Source organism: Hordeum vulgare, chromosome 5H, assembly GCF_904849725.1.
Source record: "Hordeum vulgare subsp. vulgare chromosome 5H, MorexV3_pseudomolecules_assembly, whole genome shotgun sequence".
Lineage (NCBI taxonomy): Eukaryota > Viridiplantae > Streptophyta > Magnoliopsida > Poales > Poaceae > Hordeum > Hordeum vulgare.
The window spans coordinates 481,396,336-481,416,029 of NC_058522.1; the positions used below are offsets into that span (position 1 = coordinate 481,396,336).

A 19,694-nucleotide genomic window follows, 5' to 3' on the forward strand; every position below is an offset into this window, starting at 1 on the left:
TTGTGGCCTCCCCCGGGACTCCCTGCCTTGGTTCCCAAGCTTTCTGCGTATCTTCTGTTCCGGAAAAAATCTTTTCGGAAGTTTTATTCCGTTTGGACTCCATTTAAAATCCTCCTCTGAAAAGGGTCAAAAACACGGAAAAAACAGGAACTGGCACTTGGCACTGAGTTAATAAGTTAGTCCCAAAAAAGATATAAAAGGCATACAGAACATCCAAAGTTTGACAAGATAATAGCATGAAACCATCAAAAATTATAGATACGTTGGAGATGTATCACTTCCCTTTCAAGATTTCCTCATGCAAGTACCTCCCCGCAAGCCTGATGGATTTATAGTAACTATCCACGAACTCAACCGTGCCAGGAACTGGTGGAGTGTCCTTCCCATGGATCTTATCATTGCGCAAGTGCCAAATCCGCCAAATTAACATGATCAACATATCCCGAACTTCATCAGAGGACGAAATGAGCAAGTGCATGAACCACTCCTTTCCATTATCAATCAGAAGGTCATCACCTGGAAGGGGCCACCTCCTTCGCATATTTACCCAAAGAACTCTAGCCGGCAAACATGAAATCAACTCATGGAAAGTGATCTCCTGTTCTACACCATGCAAGGGGCATGCTCATCGTGTAGAGAGGTGTCTATACCTCTTGCATTGTTGTGTAGGTAATGTAGTGTTTTTATGCATTATACCACTTTATGGAGTAATTATAATGCCTTTTCTCTCATAGTATGCAAGGTTTACACCAAGAGGGAGAATGCCAGCAGATGGAATTCTAGACGTGAAAAAGCTACGTCAGAGATACCTAGTTTGCACATCTCCAAATGGGTTGAAACTTCATGAAGAATTTTATGGAATAAATAAAAAATACTGAAAGAAAGAAGTACCAGAGGGGGCTGCCAGGTGGCCACTAGGCACTAGGGCCCGCCAGCCCCCCTAGCCCCCCTGGTGGGTAGTGGGCCACTCAGCCCACTTTTGGCGACCATCTTCTGGTATATATATATATATATCCACGTTTGGCCTAGCAAAACCCAGGAGGACTTTCGGGATGGAGTGCTACCGTCTCGAGGTGGACCTTGGGCAGCAGCACATTTGCCCTCCGATGGAGCGATTCCGTCGGGGGGAGTTCCCTCACGGAGAGGGAAATTAAGGCCATCCTCATCACCAACAACCCTCTCATCTTTGGGAGGACAATCTTCATCAACATCTTCAACAACATCATCTCCTCTCAAAAGCCTAGTTCATCACCAACAACCGATCTCGAGGTAGATCATCATCATGTACTCAATACCCCATCATCAATACAGTCAAGCATGACGTAGGGTTTTACTTCTTCGAGAGGGTCCGAACCTAGGTAAACATCGCTCCATTGTCTTCTGTTACCATCGATTCCAGGTCCACAGCTCACGACACCCTACTCGAGATGAGACAGTTTTAGTACCGACATTATGTTTCTCTAGTAGATGAGCTCCTTGATAGACCCCCTATTGTAGATCTGAAAGGAGAAGCATTGTGCATCAAATAATATTTTAAAAAAATAAAATTGATGAAGATAAATAATAAAGCTAATATTGTGGCGCATGAGTTAGTTAAATTTAGTTTTGATAACCGTTGGGGTTATTGTTAGTGGTGTTTTGCCCGGCCTAACGTATGTTGTAATGATTGGTTGTAATGACATTTTAATTTGGGGTGTTGTTTAAAAAATGGAACGGGGGTACAACTTTTGCCATGGTATTCGGAACACGCCCTTTTTTTATACTTTGCTCGGTTGGATCGTGGGTTTGTCTCCTCTCGCTCCCGCGACACGCGACTAGGGCAACCTAGGGTTCCCCCTCCCCCTTCCGCTGCCGCCGGCCGCCGGTCAGGCTCCTCCCCCGCCCCCATCCCCCTCCTCCCCCTCTCGGATCCGCCCTCGCACCGCCTCCCCGGGAGGTGGCCGGGGCGGCACGCGAGCTCCTCTCCCGCGGGTGGCTTCCTCCTCCGTCTCCCCCCCCCCCCGCCGCCGCCGCCACCGGCGGGCGCTCCCAGCGCTGGACTCAGTGGTGCCGGCGGTGGCGGGCCCTCCTTTCCCCGCACGCTCGTTACTCTTTTCCGGGGCAGGGGACGGCGACGGTGCAGCTCGACCGGCTGCGGTCCGGCGACCCGGTGGTGGTGGCCGGCGACGGGTGAGGTGGCGGCGTTGCTCCTTGGCGGCAGGGCGACGTGGTGGTACGGGGTGGCCGGCGGCGCGCCCCCCGCCTAGATTTGGGCCCTTCGGGTCCTATCTGGGTCTTAGCGGGCCGACTCCCGGCGTTGCTGCGGTGTTTTCTGCGTGGTGGTGAGGAGGAGCAGCTTGGACGGGGGGTGGCGTCGCCGACGGTGTGCCTGTTGCAGCGTGATGGCGGGAGCTTCACAGTGGGGGTCTCGGTCGGGCCTGTGGGCCACGGGCCTAGTATGCTCCTGCTATTGTGTACGGTCGGCTACCGTCGTTAACGGTGGAGGTTGAGCCCTCCAGCGTGCCGACGGTGCTGCTGCTCCTAGTCCCGGCTCCTCTTCATTGTTGTGCATGTCTCTCCTTACGGTGTCGTGGTAAGACGGTGCAGGGGCCTCAAGACCGTGTTGGTGCAGGGTGTAGGTCGGCTTGGTGGCAGGCTCCGGAGGGCCCGAGGTGCAGGTTGGGATCGAGGGAAACCCCTGTCGGCCCGGCCGACACTGACGCGGTGACGCCATTGGGTGTCGCCGAACCTTCCTTGAGGGCATCAGGGCTACCATTCCTCGCGTCCCGTCGCATACCGGGGGAAACCCTTGGCAGCAGCGTCGTCATCGTCACATTCCTTCTTGGAGGTGTTGATGGGTATCAACGCTTTGGAGTCCTCGAGCTTGGTGGAAAACTCTTGGTGGGCACAGCGGTCGCGAGTCTTTTGTGTTTTTTTGTTGATCCGTATGTGTCGGTATTTGTTTTATTTTGTATTTTCTTTTTTTCGTTTTCTTTTCGACGTGATTGTGTTGTTTTTGTCTGAACACCTATCATCAGATGTTTTGTTTGGTTGCTTTGTAATACAAAACGGAAGAAACCCTTTTTCGTTATTCAGAACACACGCAATTTTTTAGGAGTGACAAAGCAACATCGTAGCACCTCAAATGCCAACATACATATATGAGTTTTCTTAAGGCACCATTTTTCTAATGTTTTCCCTGTACTATATTTTATAGGATTTTTTTTCCATCACTCAGACCTCTTAAAGAATTCACCATTTTCTGTTTGATGCAAGCGAACAAGCGAGAACAAACCCCGTAAGACTCAAATGAACATGGTATTATGTGTGGGTCCCTAGAATTATGTGCATGAAAATAAAGCCCTTATTGTTAGTGAGTAACATCAAACCAAAACGCAGCATTTTTACCTGAATCTCAAAATTCCGAGCTCGCATTGTCGGATCCACTCACTTCCTTCCGTGGACACAACCCCTGAAGCTTCTCCGCATCGTTCTCACAAACCAGCAAATGCTGCCAACACCAGATGATATTTTGGTTGTTGGGAGCCCAGGTTAAGTAATCCTCCCTACACCAACCATCTTCTACTTTATTCCATCTGTGTCACTGTGTGAGCTGTCAACCACCATACGACCCTGTTCGCAAGTCGCGACACTGAGACGCCACATGAATTCCACGAGAACTCTGCAGAATTATCTCATAAAATAAAGGAAATGAATCGCGTGACGGCCACCGGAGATATATACAACTCATATATACGCATATATCCAATTCAAAAACGTCTCACTCTATATGGTGAATATCCAGTTATAAGCTTGGACTCATCCGCACCCAATCAAAAAATAATTCAAAAAAAAAATCAAGGTAGATAATTTGATGTGTGAGGTGTATTTTAAATTTCAGACCATTTAAACATTCGAGTAGCTCTCAGCAAAAAAACAAATTAATTTCGAACAGTACATAAACAATACATTTTTAATAGATCATAAATTTATCTTTTTTGCTGAGAGCTACCCAAATATTCAAATAATTTAAAATTTGGAGCGAACATCATGCATCAAATTCTCTACTATGACAAAAAATAGCATTTTTCTTTTTTTATAGTATTTATTTTGAAATTGTTTTTATTTAACATGGATGTAGATGAGCCCGAGAGCCAAAACGCTTCACTCCATATGAGATGTGTTAATGCACTAGCTGAGTGATTTAGTAAATTTTTGACGGATGTATTTAGTATATTTAACATAGTTTAGTATTGTATGACATATGATATTGATGCACTAGCTGAGTGATTAGTAGTATCTTTCACGGTAATGAAAAGTTCTAAAAAAGTTGTAAACACTGATACAACATACATCTACCATGTCTTGAAATTCCGAATCCAAATCCGGTCCATGACTCGAGCGACAACATAAACATAAAATTTGACATGATGAATAATACAAGCATTCACCGTCTAATTTACCTTCTTTGCCTCGCAAGCTATAATCAAATTTGAATTAGAAATTATGTGGCGTTGTTGATGTGAGTTGAAAAACAACGGTGTCACAAAATTTCTAATGCAAACTTGATTTGTACGTAGATTGAATTTGTACATTAAAATTCGTAGCATTGTGTGCCGTCCAGCTGTTGTGACAGTTTTAGTCCGGTTTTCCGTTAATTAATCGGACAGTTCTCTTCTGCTTAAGTAGTAGATGGGTTAAATAAATCTTTTACCTTCGTTTGAAAAAAAAATTGAAAGAAAGGGGTTTCCCCCTGCCCCATTTTATTGAAGCAGAGCACGGCAAAAACAACACCGCATCTAAACGATAGGTCCTCCAAGCCTGAAAATCATCCTCCTATCACCTTTTATCTAAAAAGGAGACAAGTATTCATCACCCAGCTACAACTTTAAGCCATCGAACAACTCTTATATATTACAACCAGAAGATAAGAGAAGAACTAGATCTGATCCCTACTCCAGGCGATCCTCAGAAGCTCTCCCCGACGCCTGTCCAGCACTGCGAGGAAATTCTTCAGGATAGCCACTTGAGCAGCGTCGCAGAGAGCCGACCATTGTTGCAAAATCCCTCTTAACTTGACAAGGATGCAGCCTAGGCCTCTCCAAGTGCGCCCCTGGAAGCAAAATTCATTTCTTAATGTCCAAACACTCCACAAGGAGGCAACAATAATCATATTGAGCAATTTTTCCTTCTTATTCAGTTTCCAAAGGGAAGCTACATCATGAAAACAAAGCATCCTATTGCAATGAAAAAAAAACAGATATAGTTGTCAAAATAACACCCACATTAACGCACTCAAAGAAAAGGTGTTGTATGGACTCTTGTTCATTGCAAAACAAACATGGCAGATCATCAAGATGTTTCCTTTTAGCCACATTGTCTCTGGTTAATATTTTATTATACAAACATAGCCAAAGGAACACATGAATATTTTGAGGGCATAGAGTTTTCCACAAGCTATCTCCAAAAGGAGAAACCACACCACCAAAGTTTATAAACCTGTAGAAGGAACGTACAGAGTAGATCCCATTGGATTCCAGCTCACAGATTGATGTATCATGTAAATCAGTTATGCAAAAGCTTTTAATAAAGTCAATGAGATTATTATATTCATCCATACCATTATTGTCTACACACCTTCTAAAAGACAATCTAGGAGATGTCCCATTCCAAACCTGAGACACTGTACAATCTTGTTGATTACAAATGTCAAATAGGTTCCAAAATCTTACTTTCAAAGAACAATCTCCAGCCAGATGTCATGCCAAAAACTAATATGAACACCATTACCAATCTTCCATCTATATAAGGTTCTAGTGGCATTCAAAGCCCAGGTTACACTCTTCCAAAAGGGAGAGCCTCCTTGCTGTCTAGACCAAAGTATGTTTGGGTTAGACACATTGTATTTATATCTCAGAATCTTCTTCCAGTCACTGTCCACATCATTAAAAAAATCTCTTCCCCCATGAAGCTAGCAAGGCCATATTAAATTCCCTAATGTTGGGTATCCCCAAACCACCAAACTCTTTCTTCCTAGGAACCAGGGCCCAATGGGCTAGGTGATACTTATGTTGTTCCCCCATGTTCCCCCATAAGAAGTGAGACATCTGGGAGTTAATAGCTTTAATAGCCCATTTTGGAAATTTCATGACTGCCACTAGGTAGGCTGGAATACTCACAATACAAGCACACAACAGGATAATCTTGCCTCTGTATGTTAAGTATCTACCTAACCAGCCAGATATACCTTTAATGATTCTGTCAATCAAAGGTTGGAGGTCCTCTTTTCTCAATTTATCATAATGTAAAGGGACTCCCAAGTATTTAATAGGAAAAGATCCCAAATTACAACAGAAAATCTGGGCAAAAACCCTAGCTCTATCCTCAGCCATGTTAATAGTTATAAGATCACTTTTATGAAAATTGATTTTCATTCCCGACAAATTTTCAAAACAAGATAAGATCCATTTAAAATTCCTAGCTTTATCATATGAATCCTCTAAAAAGAGGAGAGTATCATCTGCATATTGGAGACTAACAACTCCCCAGGAATGATATTATCTAATAGGCCCGAGATCAATCCACACGAGGAAGCTTTAATAAGCATTTTAGAAAATACATCAGCAACCAGATTGAATAGTATAGGGGAGATAGGATCACCTTGTTTAAGACCTTTACCTCCAACAAAGTAAGGACCAATAGTATCATTGATCCGCACACTAAAGGTACTCTGTAATAGCAGGCATTTAATCCAAGAGATCCACTTAGCCCCAAAACCACGGGATTCCAGCATTTCAAACAGAAATTCCCAATTAACTCTATCATAAGCTTTCTCATAGTCCAATTTGAGCACAAGCCCAGGCATCTCAGATTTTTTAACCTCGTGGATTACTTCATGAGCTAACACCACACTCTCAAGGATATATCTCCCTTTAATAAAAGCAATTTGATTAGGAGAGATTAATCTATCACCAATGGGGGACAATCTGTTGGTAAGAATCTTAGAGAAAAAATTTACCGCACAGTTACTCAAGCTGATTGGTCTAAATTTCTTCATAGTATTGGCTCCAGGCTCTTTAGGTATCAAAACAATCAACGCAAAATTGAGTCTATGAATATCTAACCTACCCTCCTCAAACTCTTTAACCATAGCCATAAAGTCAGTTTTTAAAAGTTCCCAAAAAGTTTGATAAAATAGAAAGGAATACCCATCAGGGCCAGGAGCACCATTACTATAAGAGCCAAAGATGGCCTCTTTTACTTCCATCTCAGAGATGTTTTTCTGAAGATTCTCATTTTCTTCTTCAGAAATCAACTCCTCCTCCCTCCAAAAGGAAGGTCCCAGATGAATGTTATGTCTCTCTTCGTGGCTAAATAAATCTTTATAAAAAGAAGTTGCCACGTCTAACATCTCCCCCGTGGTGTGCACAATCCCACGATCTCCAACTAACTCCGTTAGGTGATTCTTGCGATGTCTATGATTAGCTAGAGCGTGGAAATACGCATTATTCTTGTCCCCATCTTTAATTCTACGATCTCTAGATCTCTGCCACAAGGCAGTTTCCTCTTTCCTCATAATACTTTCTAGTTCCAACTTGATTTCTTTCATCCTAGTCTTATCCTCCGCAGAACTGCGATCATTCTCAGTAAACACATCTAATATGTCAATTTCTTGAATCAGGTCTTTCTTCTTTCTCTTAACGGCAGAATCGATATTGGCACTCCAACCTTTAATCTTTTTTTAAGACGTTTGGATTTAAACATCCAAACATCTATAGCACCTCTCACAGAAACTGGGGATCTCCAAGAATTCTCAACTATGTTCTTAAAATCAGGTTGATCTAACCACCACTTCTCAAATCTGAATAATTTTGGAGATGTAATTCTCCTCGCCAATGTATCAATCAGAAGGGGAGTGTGGTCACTTCCAATTCTCGGAAGGGCTTTCAAAGTCGATAAAGGAAAAAAGAGCATCCTAGGAAGGGGACACAAAGACTGTATCAATAGTAGCATAAATGAGATCATCCTTGTTGTTGCTCCAGGTAAATTTCCTATTAGCAACACTAATCTCCATCAGACCCCATTTATTGACCCAATCATTGAAAAGAAAAGCAATAGATTGGTTAATATTGCCACTGCTCTTATCAGCAGCAGATCTGATGAGATTAAAATCTCCTCCCACAATAACAGGATAAGAAATGGTGCCGAGCACTTCATGAAGTTCATCAATAAATGCAGTTTTCCTATCATTATAGGCAGTCCCATACACAGCAACAAATTGCCAGACACAATTATCAGTTTTGTTCCTAATAGTAGTCAGCACACAAAATTCTTTATCAATAAAACCAATAATCTCAAATATATCATCATCAATGCCCACAAGGACACCACCAGCTGAACCATGTGCAGGTAAGTGATGCCACATCGTATTCTATTACCCGCAATTCTTTTTAAACTATTCTCATCTATAGCTTCTTTCTTGGTTTCAAAGAAACCAACAAAATCCACTGCGTTAACTCTAATAAATTCCTGCAGACACTGAATCTTTCCAGGTTGACCAAGCCCCCGAATGTTCCAAAAGGAACCTATCATGATATTTTAAAGGGATGAGACAGGTTACAAAGCCTCCTGGTTTGCTTAATGTCTGGGCAAGAGTTATCCAAACTAGCAGCGTCACCTAGTTTGAGATTAACTCTAGCACCAAAATCAGAGCACACATTCTCAATCCCATGGGGAAGAGTATCTAAATTTTCTGGTAAAACAGTTTCTGGGTTGGAATCAGCAAAATCTAAACATCTAATGTTTTCTCTCAAAATTAAATCTTGGACTATATCTTCCTGTTCATCACAATAATCTCCTATGATAATATCAATACTGGAAACTTGTGCAGCAATTGTGAAAAAAATTATAACAACATGAGCAATTATGTATATATATTGAATCCATACATTGGAATTGTGCCGTGTGGCTATGTGTTTTGCTACGGGTGGCTTTAAATCGGGGAAAGAAATAGGAGATCGGACACATTTGTACAGGCGGGAAGAACTCCGGGGTACCGTTAGTTTGCACATTTCTTTTTTTACTTTTAGCAAATAATTTTGGACAAATGAGGAGGATTTTGGAATGCCCCAGATGCAATGGTGCAATCGTCTGGTTCCACTTGTTTGTTTTGTTTTAGTATAAGAAAAAAGGAAACACGCAATTGACGCAAAAACAAAATTAACGGTAACGTCTTACCTACCGGACCAGCTGTCTTGCAGCTCTTCCCGTCTTCCTCCCTCATCCTGCTTGACGGCCCTCCCGCCACCGACACCACTCCTCCCTCCCCCGGTCGGCGCGCGCGGTTGCCACTTCGCTTTCATCCCCACTCCCAGTTTTTATCTCCCCACCAGATCCCCGCCACCAGCTACCGCATTCCCCAAAGATCCAGATCACACCGAGCCACCGAAGCAATCCAGATCGAGCACCCCGAGCTCCCGAGAAGAAGCGAGATCCAGATCGAGCTGAGCTGAGCTGAGCTGAGCTGACCACCGGAGCTGAGCTGAGCTGACCGCCGGAGCTGAGCTGAGCTGCTCTGACCACCGGAGGACAAGAAGAAGAAGAAGAAGAAGAAGGGCAAGAAGATGAAGCGGAAGACGAGGAACAAGATCGTGGTGACGGTGCTGCTGCTGGGGGCGGCGGCGGTGCTGATAGGCGGCACGCTGGCGCTGATCCTGACGGCGGGGACGTGGAAGGTGAAGCTCAAGGAGTCGCAGGAGAAGGTGTGCAACAAGGGGTGGGAGTGCTCCGGGACCAAGTACTGCTGCAACCAGACCATCACCGACTTCTTCAAGGTGTACCAGTTCGAGAACCTCTTCGCCAAGCGCAACTTCCCCGTCGCCAAGGCCGTCGGCTTCTGGGACTACCAGGCCTTCATCACCGCCGCCTCCCTCTTCGAGAACCAGGGCTTCTGCACCACCGGCGGCATCGACATGCAGATGATGGAGCTCTGCGCCTTCCTCGGACACGTCGGCGCAAAGACCTCATGTATGTATGCTATTATCCTCTTCTTCTTCGTCTTCTTCTTCTTCTTCTTCTCCGGTGGCGGTGGATCGATTCCGACGGATTGCCTGGCTTTGCTCTGCTTCCTGTTGATTCCTCTGCTTCAATTAGATCCAAGAGGCCGACTGACGGATCGAGTCTTGTTGCAGGCGGGTTCGGCGTGGCCACCGGCGGTCCGACGGCGTGGGGGCTGTGCTACAACCACGAGATGAGCCCCGACCAGGGCTACTGCGACGACTCCTACACGCAGTGGCCCTGCGTCAAGGGCGCCGAGTACTACGGCCGCGGCGCCATCCCCGTCTACTGGTAATCTTCAGTTCCAGTTCATCACTAACGAATTGCAAACTGGTTCTTGGGATGGCCGAATTGATCCGTCGGAGTAGCTCAGCTGATGCATGATGTGGTCTTCCGTTCCGTGGGCAGGAACTTCAACTACGGCGCGGCGGGGGACGGGCTGAAGGTGGACCTGCTGCACCACCCGGAGCTGCTGGAGCAGAACGCGACGCTGGCGTTCGCGGCGGCCATGTGGCGGTGGATGACGCCCATCAAGAAGAAGCAGCCGTCGGCGCACGAGGCCTTCACGGGGGTGTGGAAGCCCACCAAGAACGACACGCTCAGCAAGCGCCTCCCGGGCTTCGGCGCCACCATGAACCTCCTCTACGGCGAGTCCATCTGCGGCAGGGGCTTCATCGACGAGATGAACGTCATCATCTCCCACTACCAGTACTACCTCGACCTCATGGGCTTCGGCCGCGAGCGCTCCGGCCTCAACCTCGACTGCGCCGAGCAGGCCCCCTTCAACCCCGCCCCCAAGAAGGACGACGAGCAGCAGCCCACCGGCGGCCAGAAGCCGTCAGGCTAGCACCATCTTCTTCTTGCATAATACATATTCTTGCCACGCCATTGCCTGCTCTGCGCCCCGAGCTGCCGATTCTTCAGGGTGTGAGCTGCTTTGGTGCCATTTTGGGTAGCTGATCCGAGGGGTCTGTATGTGCTTGTGTATGTGAATTGGGGAGACTGTAGCCTGGGTGTGTACCACGGTGTCCATTTTCAGTTTTTTGTTTCATTTTTTTGTGTCGCACACATATGTCTAAAGAGGAGGATTCGAACTGAACATAGCATGGCCTGGCTCAACTTTCTGTATATGTTCCACTGAAAAATACTCCTTTCACTCTTCTCAGAAGGTATTGCCTTGATTTGGCTATGTATAAGTGCCAGTTTGACCCGAGTAAGATGTTGCTTGATTGAGCCATTTGTGAAGGGCCATCTTTAGCAAACGTAATCCAAGGAAGGAAACGGTCGATCTATGAATCAGCCGTTGTTTTGAACCTAGGAGAACGCTATGTATTGCTGCAGAATCGTTGTGTTTTACATGCCTAAAAAAGCTAGAGATGCTTAACAAAATTCTGTTAAAATGATACTCCCTCCGTCCCAAAATAAGTATCGCAAATTTATAACTAAACTAGTACAAATTCACCGACACTTATTGTGAAACGGAGGAAGTACAAACGAAGTTGGACAATACTGGCAGATATCGTACTAGCAACACGAGCTCAAAGAACAACGCAAAGCGACTGCTACAACTGGCATGTCTCGATAGATAATAGTAGAAGAGTCGATTCCGACATACAGCACAACACAACAGTTCCCTACCAACAGCTCTGTATCTTACAAAGGAGAAAATAAAAGGCACCTAATCCTGCATCACAAGGTCTCCTACATAAGCACGTCGCGGAACATATATGATCCGAAAGGGTTCGACGGGGCTTCTCCGATACAACATTCAGTCGAACTTACTGTCCCAAATCGTCGGATTTTTTGTCGACCTCAAAGGTGCGTGCCTTGGTACACACATATAAGGCCATTACGGCGTCGCGTTACAGAAAAAAAGGGCTCCCGCATATAATGGACAAGGAATATAGAGACGAGGAAATCATCGACGTAGAGCACTGGGTACGTCAGACTGCAGCTTTTCAGGCAGTGGTGGTAGCATCTCCATTCTGAGCACCCTCTAACTTGGTTTCCGGCCCATCAGACACATGGTTGTTAGCATTTGCCTCCCCTGGCTCAGAGCCTTCTGCTTTCCTCTTCCGGGCCGGCTTCACATCTGCCGATCCAACCGGCTCGTCGGCATGAGAAGCTGGTTCACTCGCAAGAGGAGCAGCCCAGGATATGGGGTTAACTGAAATAAAAACATGAACATGAGAAGGCCATAGTGGTGAATGCAGTTGCAGTTCTTTGAAACAGAAAGTACAGTCTGCACTAACCAAATTGGTTTTGAAAAGCACCTGATAAAATGCACCAAACTACTGTTACCAATTTCATGAATCAATGGAGGAGCTTACACGTAACAAGCAGTATGGTTCAATTAGTGTCTTGACCATGGGTGTTCGTGTGGTATAGTAGCCAATACATCTCAAGTAGATTGAAGGAAAATAGAGTTCTCAGGTTATAGTCAAGATATTTGGATAGATAAACGCAATTCATGACTCCCATTTACGAGCAAAGATATCTAGCAAAGAAGAAAAACAAATATAGTATACTACTCCCTCTGTACCTAAATAATTGTAGTAGTTCATTTATGTACAGAGGGAGTAGGCTTTAACAAATCATGATAAGTTCATTTATGTACCATACACACCTTCCACTGGTTGAAGAGGCTTAGTTGTTGCTTCATCACTTGGACTTGCGTTCTTAGGGCGCTTTTTGACATAGTTCTGCCGCAGAGGTCTAGGGATCTGGAAGGAAAATTGAGCTAATGTTACACCCTGTGCACCATACTCTGGATTTTCTTGGAGGTACCTGCAAAGTATGACGTAGAGTTTAGAACATAGACAGATGAGTCACACTTAGCAATTTTAGAGACAAAAAAGAGAGGCAGTATTGACCATACACCAATGTTGTTAGCTACACAAACCCTTATCCACCGTTGGATCAGATAGGAGGTTTTTCATCCAATTCCCTTCTGTAGCACTACCCTAAAGCTGCAAAAGCCTCATAAGCAAGCACGCACATGCCCATCAGCCCATGCACATGAGTTGAATTTGTAAGCTTTTGCACGACGTAGCATGACACAAATCTCATTTTTAACACCATGCATTCATTGGCGACTTTCAGCCTGTCCCCGTGCACAAATTTGAACCTTTGAGTTTCCAGGGATCCATTAGTCCACTACTCCCTCCGTTCCTAAATATAAGTCTTTTTAGATGTTTCACCAAAAGACTACATACGGATGTATATAGACATATTTTAGATTATAGATTCATTCATTTTATTTCGTACGTAGTCTTCTAGTGAAATCTCTTAAAAGACTTACATTTAGGAACGGAGGGAGTAGTATACGCTATAAGAGGGATCCCATTACCATGATTTACTATCAGCACAAATAAGAGGAAACCCGTTAATGTACACTTGTACGCCGGTATATAAGAGAGGCGTATTAAAGTGCATCATAGGGTAGCGATCTTAATTATTTGCCTAAAGTTTCCGGTGAAGTGTTCATAGGGACCCCACGCATAAGATAGACTACAAAGCAGAATGCTGTGCATAGCTTCCCACATATGTACAAAATCTGTTTCTAGTTCACTATGGAATACCATTTTATGGAAAATGGTTCAGGAGTTTGCACTCCCAGTCCTCGTGTGGTACTCATACGCATATATAGATATTATACTTCTTTACCAATTTACCAATATTACCCATTAGTAATTACTACTCCCTCCGTCCCAAAATTCTTGTCTTAGATTTGTTTAGATATGAATGTATCTAGTCACGTTTTGGTATTCAGATACATCCATTTCTAGACAAACCTAAGACAAGAATTTTGGGACGGAGGGAGTACTAGATACTTATTAATTGCAATGTCCAGTTATAGAATATATGGAGAAGAAAGCAGCATAAGCTTTGCAGTACAAGTGCTACTTCAAGATGTTTTGACTTCAGACACAAATTTGAGGACATAAATTACAGCTCAACAGATGAAGATTGATGTTGAAGGGAAATTTTGAGTAAATTTGCATCACATACCGATCAACTTCAACCAGTGACCTCAGTTTCCTTGCAGTAGGAGAAGTGTAGTACCTGAGAACCAAGATAAAGGGCATCACGATAGGTAAGTACAGCACTGTAGCAAGGGTACATGTTATACTGTAGCAAGGGTACATTCCTTCCAGTTTATAAGGCTTATCTCAAAACAAAACAAAATGTTATTGTTGTTTTGTAAGTCCCATTTTTTTGTTCCCCATCACAGGTTCAGATTTCGAGGTGCATTAAATCACTGCATGGAAGGATTAAGAGAAAATTCACCAATACATGTAAAAGTTCTTGGTCATTTATTCGTCACACATGCATGCATTGCAATTAATGCATTGGTACGACACAATTTCTTAGGAAACCAAGCACATTGATTGAGTACTTCTGCAAACTACAAAAAAATATTCCACCAAGAACCATCTACCTTGGTTGGTGAGATTTTTGAATTAAGCCTACTGTCTATTCTATCATTACAAGAATGTTAAAAATGCAAGCCCAGAAATTTCCACCTTAATCAAGAGGACAAGAGAAGATCTACCCTACTTATTTTGGTGTTTCCAAAATTATAACCGTGTAGATTTATTACACCCTCCGTCCCATAATATAAGAACGTTTTTGGCACTACACTCTCAGGGAGTAGTTTATTTGTGCAACCCTTATCATTAGCTATATTCAGCAGAAGGTGGATGGTTTAATTTACAACCAAAATATACCATTTGAATGAAAATAGAATGCTGTTCTGGAACAACATGAAATGTTCGTTAACTAAGCCTCCATCTTTGCAGCTTACATTAACTTGTGGTGACGAGAACTAAGTGGGTCTTTCCACCAATTTTACGTTTTCCATCGCCTACTGTCACCTTAATTCCCATCTGCACCATATATGACTTTTTAGTGTTGCTGGCGGATCAACTAAAGTTATTGGTCTCTTCCCCAATGATTGATAGCAATGTCTACACGAAAAAATATCCCCGAAGATGTTCGCACAGCAAAATGTCATCATGGAAGTGTCAAACTGATATGACATCAGCATAGACTAATATCTCCTTTTATGAAGTTGCTTCAGAATACAATCAGGAAGTCAGGACAGCAATGAAACCTAGACTGACCATGCTAGTGCACTATTAGCCAAGTGGCCAATCAACAAGGGGCTGGCAAAATTTTAAGGGGCGGCAGAAACTAAAAAATTGTGTGGTATGATTCACTGATGCAGAAAATCAGTACTCCACGGCTCTACAAGGAGAACACTAATTATTCCCAGCCTCAAGAAGGCGACTACAGAAACATGTCGATGATAAATGGTTTCTCATGATTACAATCATATTTCCTTGGTTCATCTGAAGTAACAAAAGGCAGCAGAATGGGCTTTTTCATATAATTTCTGCACCGCCAAAGATGCTAAGGGTAACTAAGCAACTAGTGCGATTTAATCTAGCACAAAATAAGCATCTATACAACAATCTAATATTTTGATGCGGAAAGGTCCCATTTACTTCCCTGGAGTTCAGGAGGTCAACCTGGAGATCGCCATTAGGAAAAAGTAACATGATATGCTTAGTGGTTTTTATATTCCCGCCTTGGCACTCTTCGTGATTGAGACAGAAATGGTTTATGCGTGCGACTTAGAAAAGGTGTGGTGCAGAAATAAATACAAATGCGTAGGTTAATTGGCTAATTTTCTGTTATTTCCATGTGCATTAAAAACTGATTTCAGCATATAGGGATAGGGATAAAGTGGCAGACAATTAAAAAAATGAAATCTATGTCCTTGCAGAAATAGCTTGACAAGCAAATAGAGGCAGTGACAGAAAAGCATCACTCACACATCAGCAAATTTGGTGCCTCCTTCACCTCTTATTCTAATCTGCCTTTCCCATCCAGCAGGAGGCTGTGCAATATTGGGTTTGTCGATAGCCCAGAGTCTGCTTCCATCCTGAGATATATCTTCTTGATCATCGCATGTTACATCAGGTTTCCATTCACGGGCTCGTTCGCAGTCAAAAGGTTCCTGTATAATATGCTCACGTATTTCTTCGTACTTCTCTTTCGTTGGAATAAGTCTCCATTTGAAGCACCTAGCACACTGGATAGTGAATGCCCCAATACATGGCGATCCACGGTATGACACGTTGGAAGCAGCTGATTGCTGCAATGGGGAACTGTCTTCTCCAAATTCATCTTGCACTTTATCTACTGTTTCTGACTTCAAACCAGGCGTTTTATCTGATGCAGTTTCAGACGGAAACTCGTCATTCTCAAATTGTTGGCCATCCGTACCAGACAACATAGTCCGGCTCTTCTTCAATGGTTGGGGAGATTTAGAACTGTCCATAGGTTCTGCAAGAGATAGCCTGCACCAACTTCCAAATTATTAGAACTGTCCATAGGTTATGCATAACAGTCAAGAAAAACATTATGTTCCAAGAATACTATCATTTTTTCAAGGGAAAGTAATACTCCCTCCATCCCAGAATATAAGAAGTTATTACAATGCCGGTTGTAATAACACCTTATATTATGGGACGGAGGGAGTACATATGATTTTTCAAGTTTTCAATCCCAATAATTAAAATGGTATTAGCAAACTGGCAGTCAAAGTTTTATTTTAATTATTTTACTTTAGGAACATCCAAAACACCAGTTGTTTGTGACCTGAGGGTAGTAGTTCAATAATAATGCAGTAACTTTAAGCCTTAGCTTAGCACACAAATTCACAATCTTCTTTGTTTCCCTTTACAACAAATGAACAGGCCGTCAGTTGCAGATATTTTTCTTCACCCTTCCAAATCATCCTTCAACAAGTCCTATTTTACTATAATAACATGTTAAAATCTACAACTTCAGAGTGTGTGTAACAGAAAAGAAATTTCAGTTGTCAGAGACAACTACATGGAAGTAACTTGAATTGCAGTGCAGGTCACTGCAGAGCAACACAAGCACCACTCCTATTAACAAATCAAATTGGTTTAGTTGCTTGGTCCCATGTATACAAGCATATGCTCCCACAGTTGTGACACTTTCCATGGTGGGGTTGTTTGTTTGGCTAGAAACAAATACAACAGGATCAGGCGGAGCATCCAGAGTGGGAGTTTGGAAGTCAGGATAGTAGCAAAAATTAAAATATATGGTTTGGAGAGTCGATTCTGCAGATTCAACAATGGATGGGAATGTAATTGATAAAGTGCTAATGTGGAATCCAGAGAACGTGGATGAGAAGTGTGCATGAGGAAAGGGCGAACAGTGATGCCAGTGCTAGAGTTTTATATTGAAAATATCGCTTAGTGGCTGCTTCTATAACTAGTGACTTCATAAATATATACGTCATTTTGCAAAGTCATATCTGTGTTACTAAGATGGCTAGTAAATGGTGCGTACATAGCATGTAGAGGCAAAGTGCTTAAGAATTTACAAGACTCGAAACAATTATACGTACAATTTTTCTGGATTTTTGTAATTGAGCATACCGATTTGACCTTTTGCCTCTCGTAAAAACTGGATTAGTGTAGAATGTCAAAGTACGGTAGGCATGATCCACAATGTAGCATGAAGCCATGGATACCCAGCCAAGTGTAATGCAGCGCTGCCGCTATATGCGCGAACCCAGCAGATTGTGCTCCGGTGCATCGGAGCTGACTGATATTAACTACTTCTATTTATTTTAGCTATTAGCAAGTACTCTGTATGGGCAAACAAGGCAGGAAGCACGGCAGCGCCAGTTCACTTGTGGTGTCGGCTTGTGAGTCTAGTAGTTTCTAGTTTCCACTGTCTTTTCCGCATGTGGGGCCAGTGATGTGTGCGAACGCAACCCGTCATTAAAAATGCATGCACGGCCCACGTTGAAGGGATTCGGTCATGTTTCACCGTCTGATTCATCCAATCAACGGCCAAAACTGTTTGTGCTTTAGCAAGAACCCCTTAGATGCAGGCTAAATCTAGATTCAGTCACTGGTGTACTATATAGGGGTATGCATGTAGATTTAACAATCTGACCTGCTTAAGCGAACTGACTAGGTTATAACACAAAGCACTTGCGGCAATTGCACTTTCTACAACTTTGTATGTACCAATAGCTAGAGCCTGATCCGGCGATGCAGCACCTTCGCCCGCTGCAGCATCCTGTCCAGCCGGGTACGGCCCGGACCAGCGACCAGGAGAGGTGGCGGCGGCAGATCCGGAAAGGAGGGAAGCAGTGACGGCAATTCCAGCGACCGGAAGGCTTTATTTTGGCGGTGGCGGTGGCCGCCTCCGGACTCGGCAGAGGCGGCTTCAATTCAGTATCATGCTTCACCACCTTAATAGGTTCGACAAAAACATGCGCATCTCATGCACGCATGAATACCCCCAACACGCTGAATGTTCTTCGGTACAGCAGTCAAGGAAATTTGTACACAATAAGCAGATCTCCGCGCCAGCGAGGGGCGGATCTAGATGGTGCGCCAGGTGCGCGTCCTGAAGCTGCCAAGGCCGGCGGGATTTAACTAATCGCTGGACGAAAACAACCTCGTACCTCGAAACCTAATGGCTGGCGATGCCCCGAACGGGAACGCCGAATGGCTCGCGATGCCCCGACGGGGGAAGGACGGGAAAGGGACGCGCACGTGAGAGCCGGGGGTGCTGGGAGAGGGGGGTGGGACTGGGGCAGTCGGCGGCGACGCTAGGGTACGGGCGCGTCGGTGGCTGTGGGGCGCGGTGTAGACTACGGGGGAGCTTTAGACCGTGCCGCCGTGCTGCTAGGTCATGGACTCGGGATGGGAGAGAGAACAAAGGTGCGGGAAAGAGGAGTACCTCTGCGGAGAGATCGAGGCCGGTACGGGCGGCTGGCGGTGGGGATTGGAGAGCTCCGGTGGTAGTCGCCGCCACCGGCGGCGGATGGGTTGGGGGATTTAGAGGGCTGACTAGCCTTCTCCGTCCGCCTGCGTGACGCACTCACTCCCGATCTGTCTGAAAATAAAGCACGCGTCCGGGTCCAAATGAGAAAAAATCCAGCCAAGGTGAGAGAGAGAGAGAAAAAAAAAACTCAAGACTCGTGAACCGCTAGAAGTAAGGGAAACGCTCCCCCTCAACCGACGGATCCCGCTCCTCGCGTCGAGCACCTTTCTGTAAGGCCCGCACCGTTTGTCTTTCCTTCTCGCAAACCTTATCCCCAAGCGTCACGCCTTCCCCAACCTCTCTCACTTTCAGCTTTCGCATGGCGTCGTGTCACCCTCTTCCGCCTCCGATGAGCCATGTCTCCACTGTTTATCGATTCTTCTCGGCAAGCACTGCGAGATATTGCCGCCCTCCGCAACGATGGATCGATGCCACTGATGTTGAAAAGATGAGTGTTGCAACCTTCAGCCAATGACATGGGGGCGAAATTGATGAACCTCAAGCTCCAGTTAAAAGGCACTGACAAGCCACTATTCGTGCAAGGCAATCGGCGTTGTTGCAATGGCGAGCGCAACATGGGTGACATTATGATGGTACACACAACACAGGTGATGTCATAGCTCTTTTCATCTTTTGTCTCAACGATGTAGCTTTCTTTCCCTTCTGGCCGAGCTTGCTAACTCGCGCCATGTTGCAAAGGTTGAAAATGCTTGGATGGAACACAACACGGATCATATTGCAAACCACTAAGTGCACACGAGCTTTGTTTTAAA

The 19,694-nt window shown here is 44.5% G+C and overlaps 2 protein-coding genes across 2 annotated transcripts; one reads left to right on the forward strand and one right to left on the reverse strand.

The window, feature by feature from the left end:
- The first annotated feature begins 9,225 nt into the window (after positions 1-9,225).
- Positions 9,226-11,134, forward strand: LOC123399514 (chitinase-like protein 1). The gene is made up of 3 exons (XM_045093917.1): positions 9,226-10,005; positions 10,170-10,326; positions 10,444-11,134. Exons 1-3 carry the CDS (start codon positions 9,603-9,605, stop codon positions 10,880-10,882), a joined length of 999 nt encoding a protein of 332 aa, XP_044949852.1. The 5' UTR covers positions 9,226-9,602; the 3' UTR covers positions 10,883-11,134.
- A 461-nt stretch (positions 11,135-11,595) lies between these two features.
- On the reverse strand, positions 11,596-19,015 carry LOC123399515 (methyl-CpG-binding domain-containing protein 2-like). The gene is made up of 5 exons (XM_045093918.1): positions 18,838-19,015; positions 15,876-16,403; positions 14,047-14,100; positions 12,662-12,822; positions 11,596-12,202 (listed from the first exon to the last, which is right to left on the reverse strand). The coding sequence occupies exons 2-5, from the start codon at positions 16,382-16,384 to the stop codon at positions 11,994-11,996; spliced, it is 933 nt and encodes a 310-aa protein (XP_044949853.1). The 5' UTR covers positions 16,385-16,403; positions 18,838-19,015; the 3' UTR covers positions 11,596-11,993.
- Positions 19,016-19,694: the final 679 nt, after the last annotated feature.